General features: G+C 40.7%; 2 protein-coding genes across 3 annotated transcripts in view; one reads left to right on the forward strand and one right to left on the reverse strand.

The window, feature by feature from the left end:
• The window catches only part of LOC117459325 (kelch-like protein 10), an 11321-nt gene extending 1125 nt beyond the window's left edge, over positions 1-10196 (forward strand). The window contains exons 1-5 of the mRNA XM_034100090.2: positions 1-2637; positions 5144-5633; positions 7412-8002; positions 8962-9111; positions 9759-10196. The exon at positions 1-2637 is cut by the window's left edge and continues 1125 nt beyond it. Coding sequence (XP_033955981.1) covers positions 2501-2637; positions 5144-5633; positions 7412-8002; positions 8962-9111; positions 9759-10088 — 1698 coding nt within the window. The 5' untranslated portion in view covers positions 1-2500 and the 3' untranslated portion in view covers positions 10089-10196. The remainder of the gene's footprint in view (positions 2638-5143; positions 5634-7411; positions 8003-8961; positions 9112-9758) is intronic.
• A 527-nt stretch (positions 10197-10723) lies between these two features.
• ugp2b (UDP-glucose pyrophosphorylase 2b) overlaps positions 10724-17153 on the reverse strand; it is a 57844-nt gene continuing 51414 nt past the window's right edge. For both annotated transcript variants that reach the window (XM_034100740.2, XM_034100739.2), the window contains exons 8-10: positions 14385-14627; positions 13577-13681; positions 10724-12260 (exon numbers count right to left, since the gene is read on the reverse strand). In XM_034100740.2, coding sequence (XP_033956631.1) covers positions 12153-12260; positions 13577-13681; positions 14385-14627 — 456 coding nt within the window. In that variant the 3' untranslated portion in view covers positions 10724-12152. The remainder of the gene's footprint in view (positions 12261-13576; positions 13682-14384; positions 14628-17153) is intronic.

The raw sequence follows: 17153 nt of genomic DNA on the forward strand, positions 1-17153 counted from the left end.
TACAAAATGAGATGCATTGTGGGACATGTAGTTTATGGGCAACCTGTTTCTGTAAAGTGACCGTATAATAAACGTATTATATTCTTTGCAAGCTCTTTCGGGGCCAAATAAAATGAAGTCGCGGGCCGGATTTGGCCCCCGAGCCTTGAGTTTGACACCCCTGATTTAAACCAACTATAAAAACAGCTATCACCAATACACTCTGCTTTAGTTCACTAACGTTAATAAGAATCTGTATTACTTTATTATATTCCACTTTATTTACAGATAAGATTTATTTGTATTAATGCGTGATACATCGTATATATTTGTATATATACGAAATACCCTTTCATTCATTTAGAGAATAATATAATCTCAGTATGAGACAGATTATTAAACTTCAAAATGGTGAGCTCTCCTCTCACTGACAAAAACAAGCCAACAATGAAGTAAACGTCCTTTTAGTGAATTTTGTATTAATTTACAAAACGAACTGCATCCCACTGCGCAAAACCCCTCGTGAGATGTTCCAATCACTACGTCAACATTATAATAACTATATCAACATTTAAATAAGTATATCAACATTGTGAATGTCAGTGGCAAACTAACTTTGGGCGTAGGGCCCTTCTTGAATGCGTCACTTGTTTAAACTTGTTATAACATCTCAACTTTTAAAGCCAAAATGAACCAGAAGTCCTTTAAGAGCTGCGAAAATGTAAGAAGATCATGTGATGATGATGATGATGATGATAATAATAATAATAATAATAATTCCTTACATTTATTATAGCGCTTTTTCAATGACTCAAAGCGCTTTTACATATACACACATTACACATAATTCATACATGCAATGGTCAGATACTAATGATGATGATGATGAAGATAGAAAGTGAGCCTGCGCTGCTGCATGGACCTGTGGTTAGATTGTTAATCCTACACTGACACCGAATGTATAAATAACCAGATAGTAGTGTAACCCCTCCAACTACCTCTACCAAGAGAGACTAAAACACGTTTGCAGAGACAGTCCTGATAGTTTGCACTTCATGTGAAAGCACACATTCTCCCACACTGCTGCTGCTGCGTACACGCACGCACACACACACACACACACACACACACACACACACACACACACACACACACACACACACACACACACAGGTGTTTGGAAGTCACTCTGAAGTTTCTACAGTACGAGTGGGTGTCTTGTTCTGGATGCTGTGTGTGTGTGTGTGTGTGTGTGTGTGTGTGTGTGTGTGTGTGTGTGTGTGTGTGTGTGTGTGTGTGTGTGTGTGTGTGTGTGTGTGTGTGATTGTAATTTATGTGTTCATGATGATCGTATGTGTGCAAGTTTTCATTTCTTATTCCAACACACACTATATTTGCTTCACCCCAGTCTGCAACTCTCTTAGTCACCTCAGGGAGAAAACAACCTGTGTCTCACACACACACACACACACACACAGCTGAGGTCTTTTGAGGATCCCTCATGAGTGAAATTGGCGTGTCTCTCCGCCCAGTTGTTTCTGGCGTCGCTCTGATACTTTGTGTTTCTCGCCGTGGATCAAGTGTGTGAGTAAGGGCTTCACTCTGTAATCTTACCTCGGTTTTTCTACACAAACACACACATCTGTCGTCCGTGCACTCCGCTCTTCCTCTTCGTCTTCGTCTTGTTCTTCTCCTCCTGTCCAGAGTCTCCTCGTGCTTGTAAAAGCGAAAGCAAAGAATGTTTCCAGCAAACACTTTTTTGTAACAACTTTAAACAATAAAGTGTAAACAAAAGTGACACATGGCTTTGTGTACTGGATTATCATTTCAAAAACTAACAACATCTTCGTTTTGCAGCTTGGAAACAAAGAGAGATAACAACGGGTCATTTATTAATATTACTACTAATTATACAATAGCAATAAAACATAAGATTTAAATTATAGTGTTTGTTTTTTACAGTGGACTGAGGGAATTAATGACATGTTTAATTAAATGAAAGTCTGGTGATATTCAGTCAAGTGCTCAAGTATTTAAATCCTTAAATTAAATGTAAAATTAGTCATAATTTTAATACTAGTTGAACATTACATTTGTATATTTGTGTTTATTATATGTTTCTAGTTATTGTGATTTTTAATGTTTTTAATTATTGTTTTATTATTGTACTCCCATTGTGTTATTTAATATTGCCTGTCCAGCACTTTGGTCAACTGAAGGTCGTTTTAAATGTGCTATATAACTAAATAAAGATTGAGATGATAATAATTGTTATACAGGGGAAAACCATAATTAGTCAGTATTATTTATTTGTTCTGAAATTCCAATCAAAGCCCCCAAGCTGCATTGTTTGCATCAGCCATTGATGATTGAAGAGAATGTGAAGCTTCATGATTTTTAAATAAAAACATTCTGGCAGAGGCTCCAACCTAGAGACTGTTGCTTTCCAAACTGCTCATTTGAAGTTGCCGTTCAAAGGTAATAGATCTTAAACACACATCTCTTTAAAAGAAACGTAACAATGAGCACCATCTTCAGTAAAACGATCTTCAATGAGCTGCGCCGGGAGGGGACGCTGTGCGACGCTGTGATCCGAGTGGAGGACGTTGGCTTCAGAGTCCACAGGATCGTCCTCTGCAACAGCAGCACCTTCTTCAGGTGAGCGGCTCAAGGAGTTGTATTAAGGATTCACATCAAGTGTGTCTTCGTGTCACACAGAGCAGCAGCTACAGCCGCTTTAAAGGCGCCTGACGAGGTTTCTGACCACTGACAGACAGGAAATCAGCTTTTTAAATGTTTTGGGGGAGATTTGTTGGCATTCACTACATGATGGTGAGAAACATGTCAAAAGTCTGAACAATGAATATCTGAAAAGTTGTCACGACCTTAACACAAACTGGAGAACCCAAATGCACGACTCGGAGACATTTCCATTTCATTTCCAAGAAAACAGAAAATACCTCGTAATCTAGTAGGTACTGGATTAAACATAAAGCGCTCACAAGGCTGCGGCTCAGTGGATAGTGTGATGGACTTGGAATCGGGATAGCAAGTTCGAGTCCCACTGCAGTCAGCATGCCGTTGTGTCCTGTGGGGATTGTCCACAGTACTGAATGTATGTAAGTCGCTTTGGATAAAAGCGTCTAACAAATGACATGTACTGTAACAAAGAGGAAAAAACAAGCCTAAGAAAAGCAGAATTTAAGATTACAAAAAACATAACAAAACCTGACTAGACTGGAAAAGATCCTTTCTTAGTTGAAGCTTGGCACGACGACCATTCAGAGAAACAAATGAGACGAACTGACACAGGACAGGGGAGAGGCAGGACTATTTAAACATGAGGTGAGTGGGAACAAGCAGACGCTGACTAGGGCGGGAACAACACACAAGGGGAGGAAGAAACAGGGCCTGAACTGAAAGACAAGAGGTCAGGACAAAATACATAAACAAAAGCAACACATTTGACGAGACACAACAAAAGTGCCTTTAAAATAATGATGATATAAAGTACTTTTATCCATGTATTTTTTCTTTTAATGTTTTAAATTGAAACGTAATTAATTTCTCCATGACATTTATGAGAGGGACTGCTCGAAAGTAGGATATTTGGGATATCCGTCGTAGCCAGGGTTTACGATCAGTTTTTAGGTGAGTTGTACTGAGGAACAAGTATCACATCACCGACGGGTGAAAAATAGTGTTTTGGTAACACGGGGTGTTCAGGTAACACTTAAAGACTTTGCTATGGAACGCAAAGCAGAGTAGGGGGCTAGTACACCCTCCTGAGGGTCCGATTGTGGATGTCATGCGAGCAAAACATAGGGGAAACAATCAGTCTAAATTAACAATCGGGACGGAAATGTTCGGATTTCCAAAGGGAGGTTCTGTGAATAAATAAAAAATCAAGAACCGAAATAATTGAACTATTCATATATCTTAGACTGCACTGTAACTTTTATCTTTTAATGTTTCTTTTATTAGCTTTTCTTTTTAACGACTGATTTTAAATGCCATTTTCTTAATGTCTTTCATTTTTTGTTTTTCTTTAAATGTTTCTTTTATTATCTTTTACTGTTTTTAAATGCCTTTGTCTGAATGTCTTTCATTTTTGTAAAGCACCTTGAATTGCCTGGTGCTGAAAGGTGCTATAGAAATAAACTTGCCTTGCCTTAAAAAGGTTTAAAAGACAACGAAGATTCCACAGATTGGAGGATTGGTCAAAACCATCATAGCCAGTTTACACGGCAGGTCTTGGGGAGCAATCCTGCATATTTGGAAAAAGTAAAAAAGTTGTATTGCTCGAGAAAAAGCTTTGTTATGTCTGATGAAGGTCATTTGTACAGCTTGGGGATATAAGAACAACATAATCACAATATACCTGACTTTGCAGAGCTGACTACTATTGGTGCTTTTACTCAATTTGAACGCAATTCTTGATAAATAATCATCAGTATTGTGGATGTATTGACTAAGTGTGAAAAGAGAAAGAGTTGGAACAGTCTAGTAGGATTAGAAAATGACATCACATTACTGTAACAAAGCATTTAAAATGATGTACCACAATTACGATTCTTTTTTTTGTAGACGGTCGTAGTCTCATAATATATGATCCGATTTATACCAACATATGGCCCCAGGACTACTGAGACCTCACCTGAGTCTGGTGAAAGGCTACAAGTATGAACATGAAATATTTCTGGAGGTGGATCGTTAAAAAAAAAATTGAACTAACCCTCAGTAGCCAGCTTCTCATTTCTGCTGTAGAGGCTTGAGGGTATACGTTACAATTACAAGACTCCCATATCTCCTACTGTCAGATGCATTCTGGGTAAGGCAGGCACCAGATTGTGTTAATAAAGAAGGATGTGTGGTATAAGAAAATACATTATCTCTGGTTCTGTTGATCTATTTCATGTTTAGTGGCCAATGTTGCCCGTATTGTACATAGGACAGATGGATTGAAAGGAGAAAGTCAAACTTGTTTCTGCTGCCGTTAGGACTCAGCCTGAGTACATGAGCTTCAATTTGTTTGAACCGTCACTCACAATGTTATAGAGTTTAATGCTACAATTCGAGGAACTCTTAAAATGCAGGTTTGAGTTAAAAGTGTAGGAGTTTGACAGAAAGACCCTGTTGAACCTCTTGTTCCTGTGACCTCCAGAGAACTCTTCTGCAATTTATCTGGACCATCGGAGCATCAGGTCTTCAGCTTCTCACAGGTCTCCCCCGTCACCATGAGCCTCATCCTGGACTTCATCTACACCGGCTCCATGGTGGTGACGGAGGAGAACGTTCTGGAGCTGTTGGCCGGAGCAGAGAGCTTCTCCGTCGGGGGCGTCATGAAGGCCTGCTGCCTCTTCCTGGAGAAGAGACTCAACACCAAGAACTGCGTCCACATCTGGATGGTGGCGGAGTTCCACACATGTCCCAAGCTGAGGCAGAAGGCCTACCTGTTCGTGCTGCATCACTTTAAGGAGGTGGCGGACTTCTCTGTGAAGTTCCTGCAGCTCTCCGTGCAGCAGCTGGCAGATCTCATCGAGCAGGACGAGCTGAATGTGAAGCAGGAGAGCATCGTGTTCGAGGCGGTGCAGCGCTGGATCAACTATGCCCCGCAGGAACGCCAGGGTCACATGGCCGCGCTGCTGAGCAAGGTACCTGAAAGCACCACGTGAACTGCTGCTGGTTTACTTTATGTATTAACTATTCAACCACAGTGTTCAGGTAGGCTACTTGTACTTTTACTACAGATACATTGGCGCCCCCCGAAAAGGACTCAAAGTCTGAACTGTTGACATCTGACATGCTAGTGTTTTTGTTCTATTTTTTTATTCGAACTCAAAGGCTTACTTGTCATGTGCACAACAGCTACAGTGCAGTGAAAATCCTAAATCCCGGACTACATTATACTTAAGCTTTAAAGGGCCCATGTCATGCTTTTCCGGTTATTACCCGTCCCCTTGTGTTATAGCTTGTTCTGCATGTAAACGGTCTGCAGAGTCACAAACCCTCAAAGTGCACCATGTAGCGAGTAAAACTCTAACACCTGTCTGTGCTGCCCCAGAACGCCTCGTTGGACATTTCTCTGTTTCCATTTGTTTCTTCCTGGGTAAAGCTACACACACACACACACACACACACACACACACACACACACACACACACACACACACACACACACACACACACACACACACACACACACACACACACACACACACACACACACACACACACACACACACACACACACACACACACACACACACACACACACACACACACACACACACACACACACACACACACACACACACACACACACACACACACACACACACACACACACACACACACACACACACACACACACACACACACACACACACACACACACACACACACACACACACACACACACACACACACACACACACACACTCAGCCTTACACCAGTAATCCAGCTCACACTGTCCACTCCTCGAGCCTCAAAGGGCGGAGCAGCGAGCCCCGCAACGTCCCGCCAACACGGCACCCAGACCCCACGCAGCATTCTCATCTGTGGGGGGTTAGGTTAGGGTTAGGTTAGGGTTAACTCTAACCTAACCCAGCTCCAACAAGCCGTGTAGGACAGAGAGTGAATAGACATACTATACAGACAGAGATGCTGTGAGAAACCAATGTGATTTTGGAACATTGAACAGTGTACATCTATTCTAGTAGACCTCAACAATGGAATTATGATCAGTAGAAATGGCCATGACATGGGACCTTTAAGATTCCTGACAACAATTATCCGAAGTGTCCCAGGTTTAAGGTAAACAGGCCCAAATGTAACACAGCCTGACTTCCGTCTGAAAACACAAATGTGTACTTAGAGAATATTTCTTTCATCTTTCATTTCAGAAAGCTTACAAAAGACTGTGAACATGTCTGGTAATCATATTACTAGTGCTTGTACGGCAAGATAACAAGGCAATCACGAGAATAGCTACTGCGATAGAAACAGAATTGCCAAATCAAGTGGATTTCATTTGAAAATGTTAGACCATCTTATTGGCCAGCCCGAGGCCACAATTCCTGATGTTTGTGTATCAGGGCAGTTTAGAGTAGATGAATGACTTAAAACATCAATACCTATTATTATTATTATTATTATTTGTATGTATTTGTCTTTTCATATGTCTATTTTATTATTATTATTTGTATTGATCTCTTTTTGTTCTTTTCTTATGTTGGCTATGTAGATACAGCTAAATGAAAATGGAAAAACTGTTGACCACAATGTAATAATAATAATAATAAAACTGAATCTGAAATAAAAACTAAGTTTAAAAAAACAAAAAACATCAATACCTATTGAAGTGTCTGCAAATAATGATTGGTTTAAAAACTCCTCATTAGTTAAATCCTCCTTGTTTTCCCGATCTAGGTGCGCCTGCTGTCAATGTCCAGTAGTTACCTGGTGGAAACTGTGATTAACAACAACCTGGTGAGGAAGTGTGTGTCGTGCATGACCTTGGTGATCGACGCCATGAAGGCCCTGCGAGAGGCCCATCTGGAGCGACCTCTGACCCGCGCCCGCCTCCCCTCTGCGGTGCTCATGACCATCGGAGGCAGCGAGAAAGAGTGTTTGACGGACAGGATGGACTTCTACGATGTCCGAGCCGACTGCTGGCTGCCCATGAACAGCCGGGAGAAGACCTTCAGAGTTCTGCACGGTTGCGTCTTCCTCGATGGATCCATCTACTGTATTGGAGGAACGGACCTGAGTAACATTTTGAGCAGCGTGCGGAAGTTCGACCTCGTCAGCCACACCTGGCAGGAGTTGGTGCCCATTCACAAACCCAGAAAATGTGTGTGTGCGGTGGCTCTGAACGGATGCATTTATGCCATCGGAGGCACTGACGGGCGCGAGCAGAAAGTTGCAGAGCGGTTCCAGCCGGAAAACAACCGGTGGGAACTGATCGCGCCGATGCTCGATTTCAGGAGTGACGCCTGCGCCGCGACGCTACACGGCAAGGTAGGAGGAACTGAGGACCTTAAAGGTGGGGTAGGTACGTTTCAGAAACCGGCTCGAGATACACTTTTTGTTATAGCAAATAATATCTTAAGTGCTTTGACAAAAAATCCATTAAAAAAATGCATCTGTAGAAGCCGTAATACTGTAAAAAGTACAACCAATCTGGATGGCCTACCTGCCTGTCCTTCCATCGGGGCACAAACTTATATCGTGCCCTCATTGGTCATGTGCGCGTTCGTGTGTGTTGGGGAAGTGGCAGATTTTCTCCGGTTGTGTATTTTCAAATTCTAGCGATCTCGAGCCGGTTTCTCAAACGTACCTACCCCACCTTTAAAGAGCAATTGAACAGCAGCTGGAATCCTTTTTTTATGCTGACCTCTAGTGGTTTCACTTCTCACCAAGTCGCAGTTGTGCAAAAGTGACCTCCAGGTGTCTGTAATGGCTCCTTTGAGCATGTTCCAGCATTGGAATTTATGAAGTTTAAGTCAAATACAAACAAGACCCTTCCAATATCTTAGTTTTTTACAATCATCATGAACACATACATTACTTAGTATTTAAATAGGCTATAAGTTATATTTGAACAGGACACCTGGAAGTTTTAAGAGAAACAAGCTAATCAAACTTAGCCTTTGTAAGGGAAACAGATTTGTTATGTGAAACTGTAGATAATGAATGTTTCTTCTGCGAAAAGGTCTTCCACAGAGAGGTGTAACAGGATAAATGCTATCGCTAGCGTGGCAACATATCCATGCTAACGTGCTGATACTTAGCGAGCTCAATGGGAATCATGTGTATCGTCTTAGTTGAATGACGTTAGCTAAAAAGCTCCAAACACTTTGCCTACGGCTGAAACAGTTATTGTTGCAAGTATTTTATTACAGACAAACCTCGAGCTATGTTTTGTCGTATGGCTAACGACAACTGTCTGTCATTATATTAACATTGTTTCTGTGTAGATATATATTTGCGGCGGTCTAGACAACGAAGAACCTCTGTCCTCTGCCGAGTGCTACAACCCCAAAACCAACGAGTGGACGATGATCGCCTCGATGGACTGCGGCTGCGCTTCAGCTCGGGCTGTCGTCTACAGAGACAAAATATATCTGGTGAGGAATAAAAAACATTCAAATGCATCAACACAATCACATCAAGACACAGACATGGACTTAATTGCATGTGGTTTGGGTTGGTTTGCTGTCCACCTGGTTTATTTATGTGTATGAGATTTGGACATCTGAGGCGTTTTAATGACCTGACACTTGTACAACCTCATGACTTTTCCTCTTTATGTAAGAAGACTTCGTGATTGCATTAGCAGTGATGCAACAGCATGTGGTTTCTTCTTTAATGTGTAATCACTATGAACGTATTATCATAGTATCTCAAACATTAGAGCCAATTTGGACTCTTAATTAGGCCCTAACCAGGTGTAATTTAATTGTAGCCTTTCAAAAAGATGCTTTGATACTAACCTAATACAAACTGACCAAAGAATTTAATTGTCATAACTACACTGTACAGTAGCTATGTACAAATATATATATGTACAGCTAAATTGTATATATTAAATACAATTTAAACAAACTGCAAACTAACAATTTTAGTAAAACATGACGTGAATAAAACAAACCAACCAGTCTAGTTGGCTTATCGAAGACTTCTTAGTCAGGTGGATGACCATCTGTATGTAATGGAGTATGTTTCTATTGTGGTAAATGTGTTTTAAGTAAATATCTCCCGCCTCCTCTCACAGGCTGGAGGCCACATCAACGGCGCGTCTTTGTGCCGAGTCATCGCCTACGACCCTCTATCAAACCAGTGGAGCACGATGACTCCCATGATCTACGCTCGCAGGCACTTTGGCATGGCGGTGCTGGAGGAGCAGCTGTATGTGGCCGGAGGGTACAACAACGAGAGCGACCTCTGTAAGGTGGAGCGCTTCGATGAAGACTCCAGCAGCTGGAGCGCAGTGCGGGACATGGAGGCGCCTCTCTACGGCTTCAGCTTCTGTGTGGTGGAGCGACATTTTTACAATGCTTCAAACCTGTCCAAATTAACTACAGGGTTCCCGATATGTCCGTGAATGTGTGATCATATGGAGTGTCTTACTACCGTTTAAAAGTGTACTGTTCATCATTAAGAGCAATCATCAACTGTCAGCTATTTTTCAAATAAAGACATCTTATTGACATCCTTGACCTCCCTGCACCGTCTCTGTGAACGGGGAGATGTAAAATCTTTCTTTTTAGAAACAAATAAAAGATTGCATTACATTTTAATATCGTTATTTTAGGTATCTATCTATCAACCAGACATGTTTGCCGTTTTACAGACGGCTCATGTTGTGCTGCTGGTGTTAAAGACTGGGATCAGGAGTGTTTTCAGTGTCTCTCCCAAAACAAGTGACATCACAACTTAACACTCGTACTTCTATTGGCTAGCGCTCCAACACATTGTACGTGATAGGCTAAGGGGCGGGACATCTCTAAGCAGTTGACCAATCACAACAGAGCCGGCCGGCAAACCAATCAGAGCAGACTGGGCTCTGGTTTCAGACAGAGGGTGAAAAGAGGTGCTGCAGCACAGGCAGTATGAGAAAAATAAAGAGCTTTTGAACATTAAAGCATGGAGACATGTAGAGACACTATATACTGATATACAACCAGAACATTTGCAAATTAAGTGCGAGCATGTAGAAACAACAGATGACGCTCGCTCATCATTTCATATTGCACTTTATTCAGCTCTGAGGAGGCAGAACTGAGTCCTCGTCACAGATCAACACTTATTGCTTTCAGGCTTTCGGTCCGTGGACCCATCTCAAGTATTCTCACACTCCGTATTTTGAACATGTCTACTATACCGTCTGTGTGTGTGTGTTGCACCTCCTGTCTTTGCTGTGTGAAGGTGGACAGAGGCGACAGGAGAGATTTGACACTGAAGTGCAGGCATGAGGTTTCCCACATCACAATGTGAAAACACGTACTGGAACAACACAAATAATACACAGCATTGTGTTATTTCTCATGGTCTACATCACGCAGGGACATAACAAAGAAAGGCCTTTAATTTAAAGTTATATATCAGTTATTACATATTATTTCATGGCATTGGAGTCGTGCCTGGATATGGATCATTACAGCGGAGAGACATGCGGTAGTTTCTCATCTGAGTTACAAACCTTTGCAGTCAAACCTGGAGAATATGAAGTCTTATTTACAATTTGCTCTGGAAGGAAGTTAACTATTCACTTGATTCTAGAGATGGTTGTAAAAGTAATTATTTATTACAGTCATGTAAAAACTGAAGCTGCTCTGATTCAAATATTCATATTAAAAATGTTAAATTTGACTAGCAATATGTTCAAGAAGTCACTGAAAAATATTATCAATTTCACTCAGATTTACTAACCTACTTTCAGTTCACTTTTACTACAAGAAACAACAGACTAAACAAAGTCAATTTTCACAAAGGAAATGCAAATCAATGTGTGTTTTCTTCCACTACTGGCAAAAATTCCCCAAATGCTGCAGTTATACATTAGAAAGAAGACGGGACAACAAGATTAAATATTGAAAACAACACCAGTCAAACCTCAAACAAACAAAAAATATATAAAAATGTAAGTTTGTATTATTTACGTGGATTTGTTTCAGTGTTTTGGACGCTAAAATGTAATCCAGCAGCGTGATTTGCTGTTGAATTGCCACTACAGGGAGGTCTTTGCACTTTAAATAAATGGTTAAACTCTTCCATCACTTCACGACTTCACCCCTCATGTAAGAACACTATGTGATTGCATTAGCAGTGCTATAGGAGCACATAAACATGACAATACAAATCTACTTGTTACTGGTTTTTGTAGCTAGATCGAGTCCTTTCTGGCAGGAACTAACAGTCAAAGTCAGATTGTTGGTTGTTCTATCTATCATGGATACAGGTCATTATTTAACATGACAGCTTTAAAGTGTAGCATATATAGTAAACAGCCTGCAGAGGGCGCCGTATCCCGGCTTCAAAGCAGCACTGCAGATGCAATCAATCATCCTCCTCCTCCTCTCGCGCTGTCAGGAAACAGGTCACATGACTGGGATAAAGCTGACAAGGTCACATGATGAGGGTGTTTTAGTGTGTGAAGAAGAAGGCATCAGTGGTCCATGATGCGCAGGTTTCCAGAAACGATTTTGTTCTCCAGCATGGAGCCGGCTGGAATATCAATACGATCCCCGTGGTTAGCGATGATGATGACGGTGCCCTGAGAGGAGGAAGAGCAATGAGGTGTACTTTATCAGAGATTAATAATAACATTAATATGAGTCATAATAATAAGCTCTTTTCGTACACTAGGTGGAGCTCAAAGTGCTTTGACAACATGGCACACATCATAAATTAAAACAGAGAACTGGAAATGAAATTCAGGTCAAGCAGTAAAACCTTTTTGCACGCGTGCGGCAAAAAAATAACAAATCCAGAAAAATAAAATAATGATTAAAAAGTACAGATAAGCCTCTCAGTAAAACAAAGGAAGACACAAATAATAAAATAAATAAAACAATATAATGTTGTGTTGCAGCAGCAGCAAGCAAGATCAATACATAAACACTAACAGTAAATATAACAATATCAACAGTAGAAATATATATTTATCTAATATCTCAATCAAATACACAAGTATCCTTTGGTTACTTGAACACACTACAATATTATTAACCAGTGTCCTACCTTATTAAAATATTGATATACAAAATATTTGTATTGGAACAGTTTTCGACATAATAATGCTGTAACATATTTCAATGCCCCCCCTGCCCCCCGCAAAATCCACCTATGACTATAAATATGTGTATATGTATTGTATATGTATATAAGAATACTGTATATACATAATACAAATACACATTTTAAAAATAAAGATAGAAATTAGGTCATTTTAAAACTAGGATGTACTGTAATGAAAGCAATGCATCAATGACAGCCGTTGGACAGCAGGGACCGTTTTTGTTATGTCGTTGTTAGAAATGTAAATGTCCTGAGGGCAACTCTGAATATTATCAGTAAGATGTGCAGATAAACGTTTAAAGATGTATCCGCAGCAGCCTCAAAGGTCTCTTCGCTCGTCATCTCCACCACATGAAAGAAGACGTCTGACGTCACTGGTGCTCTTTACTACCCAGTGTGTCTCAGTGTGAGAATACATAATGTGATGGGCTCTCATGCTCAACCCAAGACACTTTTACATTCAGATTGAATACATTTTTAATATCGAGCTGTTTGCGCCCTTGAAACCATTTGAAAACCGATTTTCTCTCACCTTTCTAAGGAGATAAATTGGGTTCATATTTGCTTTGACATTGTTGAGGCGCCTTACATGTTCAAAATGGCAGCACACGGCTCCTAACACTAGGATGGGCCAAATGCAGAGAAACAATTTCCCCACGAGGGATTAATAAAAGTCCATCTTATCTTATCTTACATGTATTCCTGTCGCTCTCATTTATTTATATCTCCTATTTGTTGAAGTGTCTTGTAAGCGTTTGGTTTCTAAACTATATTTGATTGAAGGTGTTTTACCTTCAGTGAAACGTTTTTCCCGAGGGTGACGTCTCCGGACACGGTCAGGTGGTCGAGCTCCAGCATGTCAGGGATGCTCTCGAAGCGATTCACATACTCTTGGACCTGAAACACACACACACACACACACACACACACACACACACACACACACACACACACACACACACACACACACACACACACACACACACACACACACACACACACACACACACACACACACACACACACACACACACACACACACACACACACACACACACACACACACACACACACACACACACACACACACACACACACACACACACACACACACACACACACACCACACACACACACACACACACACACACACTGAATCCTTCAGCAGAACATTATATTATATCCAATTCATTCTAATGCTACTAAAATAGTTATCACCGCAATTAATCATTTAATTTGGTCTTAATTTACATTATTTAATTTCATATTCTGTTCTTGTACATCTCCCATATTCTATTGACATGTATATAGACTACTTTTTATTTTGTATTTTATTATATATGTTTCATTGTTGGAGCTCAGGTCAGAAGAATTTCATTGCCATGTCTACACTGTAGCTTTGTCCTACAGTATGACAATAAAACCTTTGAACCTTTGAGTGCCAAACTCAAACCTAGAAAACTGTCTTTCAAGGACACAAAAGTGTAACCTTTGGACATGAGTGAATATTTATATATACAATAAATGTGATAAATCATAAATCATCAAGATCTTAAATATTGTCCTATTGTTACATATGTTCCACTAATATCGACCGTACATTGGTGAAGGAGCTGCCCAGCTTCACGTGGGGCGTGGTGGGGAACTCTCTGCGGGGGCTCATGGTGAGCGAGCCGGCGTCCAGGCTGTACAGGTTGGACATCACCAGCAGCAGGTCGGAGGTCGTCTTCACCGGCAGGAAGCGGCTGCGCGGCACGTTGATGCCCAGAGCGTTATCGAAACATTTAATGGCCGCCCCGACTGCCGTCTCCAGCTGGACCACGTTCTGCCCGCCGTCCAGCGTCTGAAGAGAAAGAGAGGAGACATGTTTATTCAAAACTCATTTACAGACATGCTTGGCACTCAGATGTCCTCTGTGTTTCTATCTTGTTGCCGTGTATGTTTTAGTTAAAAAGGCCATAAAACGCATATTTTTAGAATAACCTTTCACCAGATCTTTAAAACCCCCACTTGTTGCCATGCAGGCGTAAACGTCACTGCTTTTATTTTGTCGTTTTATTTGTTTTTGTTATTTTGTTTCAACCATTTTACTCGGTAGCACTTTGAGTTTTCTTTACCCAAATGAAAAGTGCGCTTATAAATAAAATGTATTATTATTATTAGTAGTTTTGTGTTGTGACCCTCTGTCATACCTGCCGCATTCGACATGTTTCTACCGCCAACCGACTTAGCTGGCTTTCCCTACCGATTTTCAATCTTCCCAAACTATAACAAATACAAATGACACTCCATCGACACTGGACTCGACTTTTGGCGGACACCGTTTTGCGTGTCTGTGATCCCATCATACAAGCAGTCCTCTGTGTTTCTGAGAGAGAAACAACGAGCAGAGGAAAGGCAGCGTTACCCCCGGGGCTGATGGGTAATCACTCCCAAATGAGTTAGGGGAACAGAGAGACGAGGTATTTGAGTCCTGCAGGGTTTCCCCGTTAATATCAGTGTCTCGAAAACACATGTTGGCGACTGAAAGACGTCCAGTGTTTGGTCTCGTCCTGAAGCGTCCTTCCCCTACAGTGTCTCAACTGAAAGAGGACCACAAACACACACAACATATTATACGATTTTGAGATATTTATCTCCCATTCTTTCACTTTTTCAACACCAAAGATGTCGTTAATGTCTCTGTTTAGTGAACTGCCGCAATCTGAAAGCCTGTACATTATTCATATCACACTTTATCAGTAGAGAAATGCAGGAAATGACTTTTTTTAATGCAGTATTTTCGGATTTATGGCGCAACACAAAGATATTTCGCTTTGACTCTAATATGTCAACAACATGAAACAAGAATATGAACCTGGCTTTATCCAATGTTCACACAAGAGTTCTACATCCCGACACATCCTTCATCTACACTGAAAGAGGACCAGAAACACATTCAAAATATAATAAAATGCGGAGACATTTTCGGGCATTTTACAGACCTAACATGTCGTTGATGTCACTGTTTACCAAACTACCACTAAATACATGGTTTATACATGTAATTACTGGGGTTCCATTTCTTCTGATTACCTAATTCGTGCGTGCACATTTGCCGCGCGCAAACCTACCTCTTTTGGATTTGGAAAGGTTGGCATGTATGCCTCTATATTGCATGTTTGTGATTTAACGGGGACTTCAGAAGAGAAAAAGCTTCTTTGCTGACTGTGCCGCATTTACAGCCATGTTTTTTAATGTGCATTGTCCCTGTTAAATACACCTATAAGTACATAACACGTTATATTTTGCTGCAGAAAAAAGAAGAAGGAAGCAACTACTGCTGTTTCAAATCGCCAAGAAGAAGTAACTGTTCTGTTTTCTATCCATCTCTCACTGCATTAAAGAACCACAAGGAAACAGAAGACACTGACCTACAAATACAAATCAGAATCCTGTTGTTACACAGCTCATGTACTACTCATTTAAAAATGTATTTCATAAGTTAATCTAAAACATCTGTGATTCGCTGAGGCCTCAAATGACTCTCGTCTCATTTGGTTACCTCCGTTTCCCCAAAAATGTAAAACGTGCAGGGCTGAAGTCTTCAGTTACATGAGCAGGAGGATTTGGACCTCGCTGACCCCTCCTCTCTGTACACTGCTCTGCTCTATACTTTAACTACTGTTGGCTGGGAGATATTCTGCTCATAAGTGGCCCCTAAATCAATCTTAAAGCTTTTTAGTGACCCCCTGACCTTCTCTCAGGCCCCATCATGACATAAACATGTTAAAGGTGGGGTAGGTAATTCACTTCAGAAACACTCCATTCTTACGTACCCTACCTTTAAGATGCAGTTTGAAATCAGGTTCTGTGTACTACAAACTAAATCAGTACGAACTGGCTGTTAAGTTAATACTCAACTCGATCATTACCAGCCGTATGTTCACACTGATGTACACAGTATTCAAGACATATGTATTTCCTGCACAGAGTTGGGAAGTAGTGGAGTACAAATACTTTGTTTCTGTACTTAAGTACATTTGTCTGGTATCAGTACTTTAGTCCACTACTTATTTTTCTGACGACTTTTTACATTGACTTCTTACATTTTTAACTCAAATACCTGTACTTTCTACTTCTTACATGTTGAACCCAAATACCTGTACTTTCTACTTCTTACATGTTGAACCCAAATACCTGTACTTTCTACTTCTTACATGTTGAACCCAAATACCTGTACTTTCTACTTCTTACATGTTGAACCCAAATACCTGTACTTTCTACTTCTTACATGTTGAACCCAAATACCTGTACTTTCTACTTCTTCCATGTTGAACACAAATACCTGTACTTTCTACTTCTTACATGTTGAACTCAAATACCTGTA

The sequence above is a fragment of the Pseudochaenichthys georgianus genome, chromosome 15, assembly GCF_902827115.2.
Source record: "Pseudochaenichthys georgianus chromosome 15, fPseGeo1.2, whole genome shotgun sequence".
In the NCBI taxonomy this organism is placed as follows: domain Eukaryota; kingdom Metazoa; phylum Chordata; class Actinopteri; order Perciformes; family Channichthyidae; genus Pseudochaenichthys; species Pseudochaenichthys georgianus.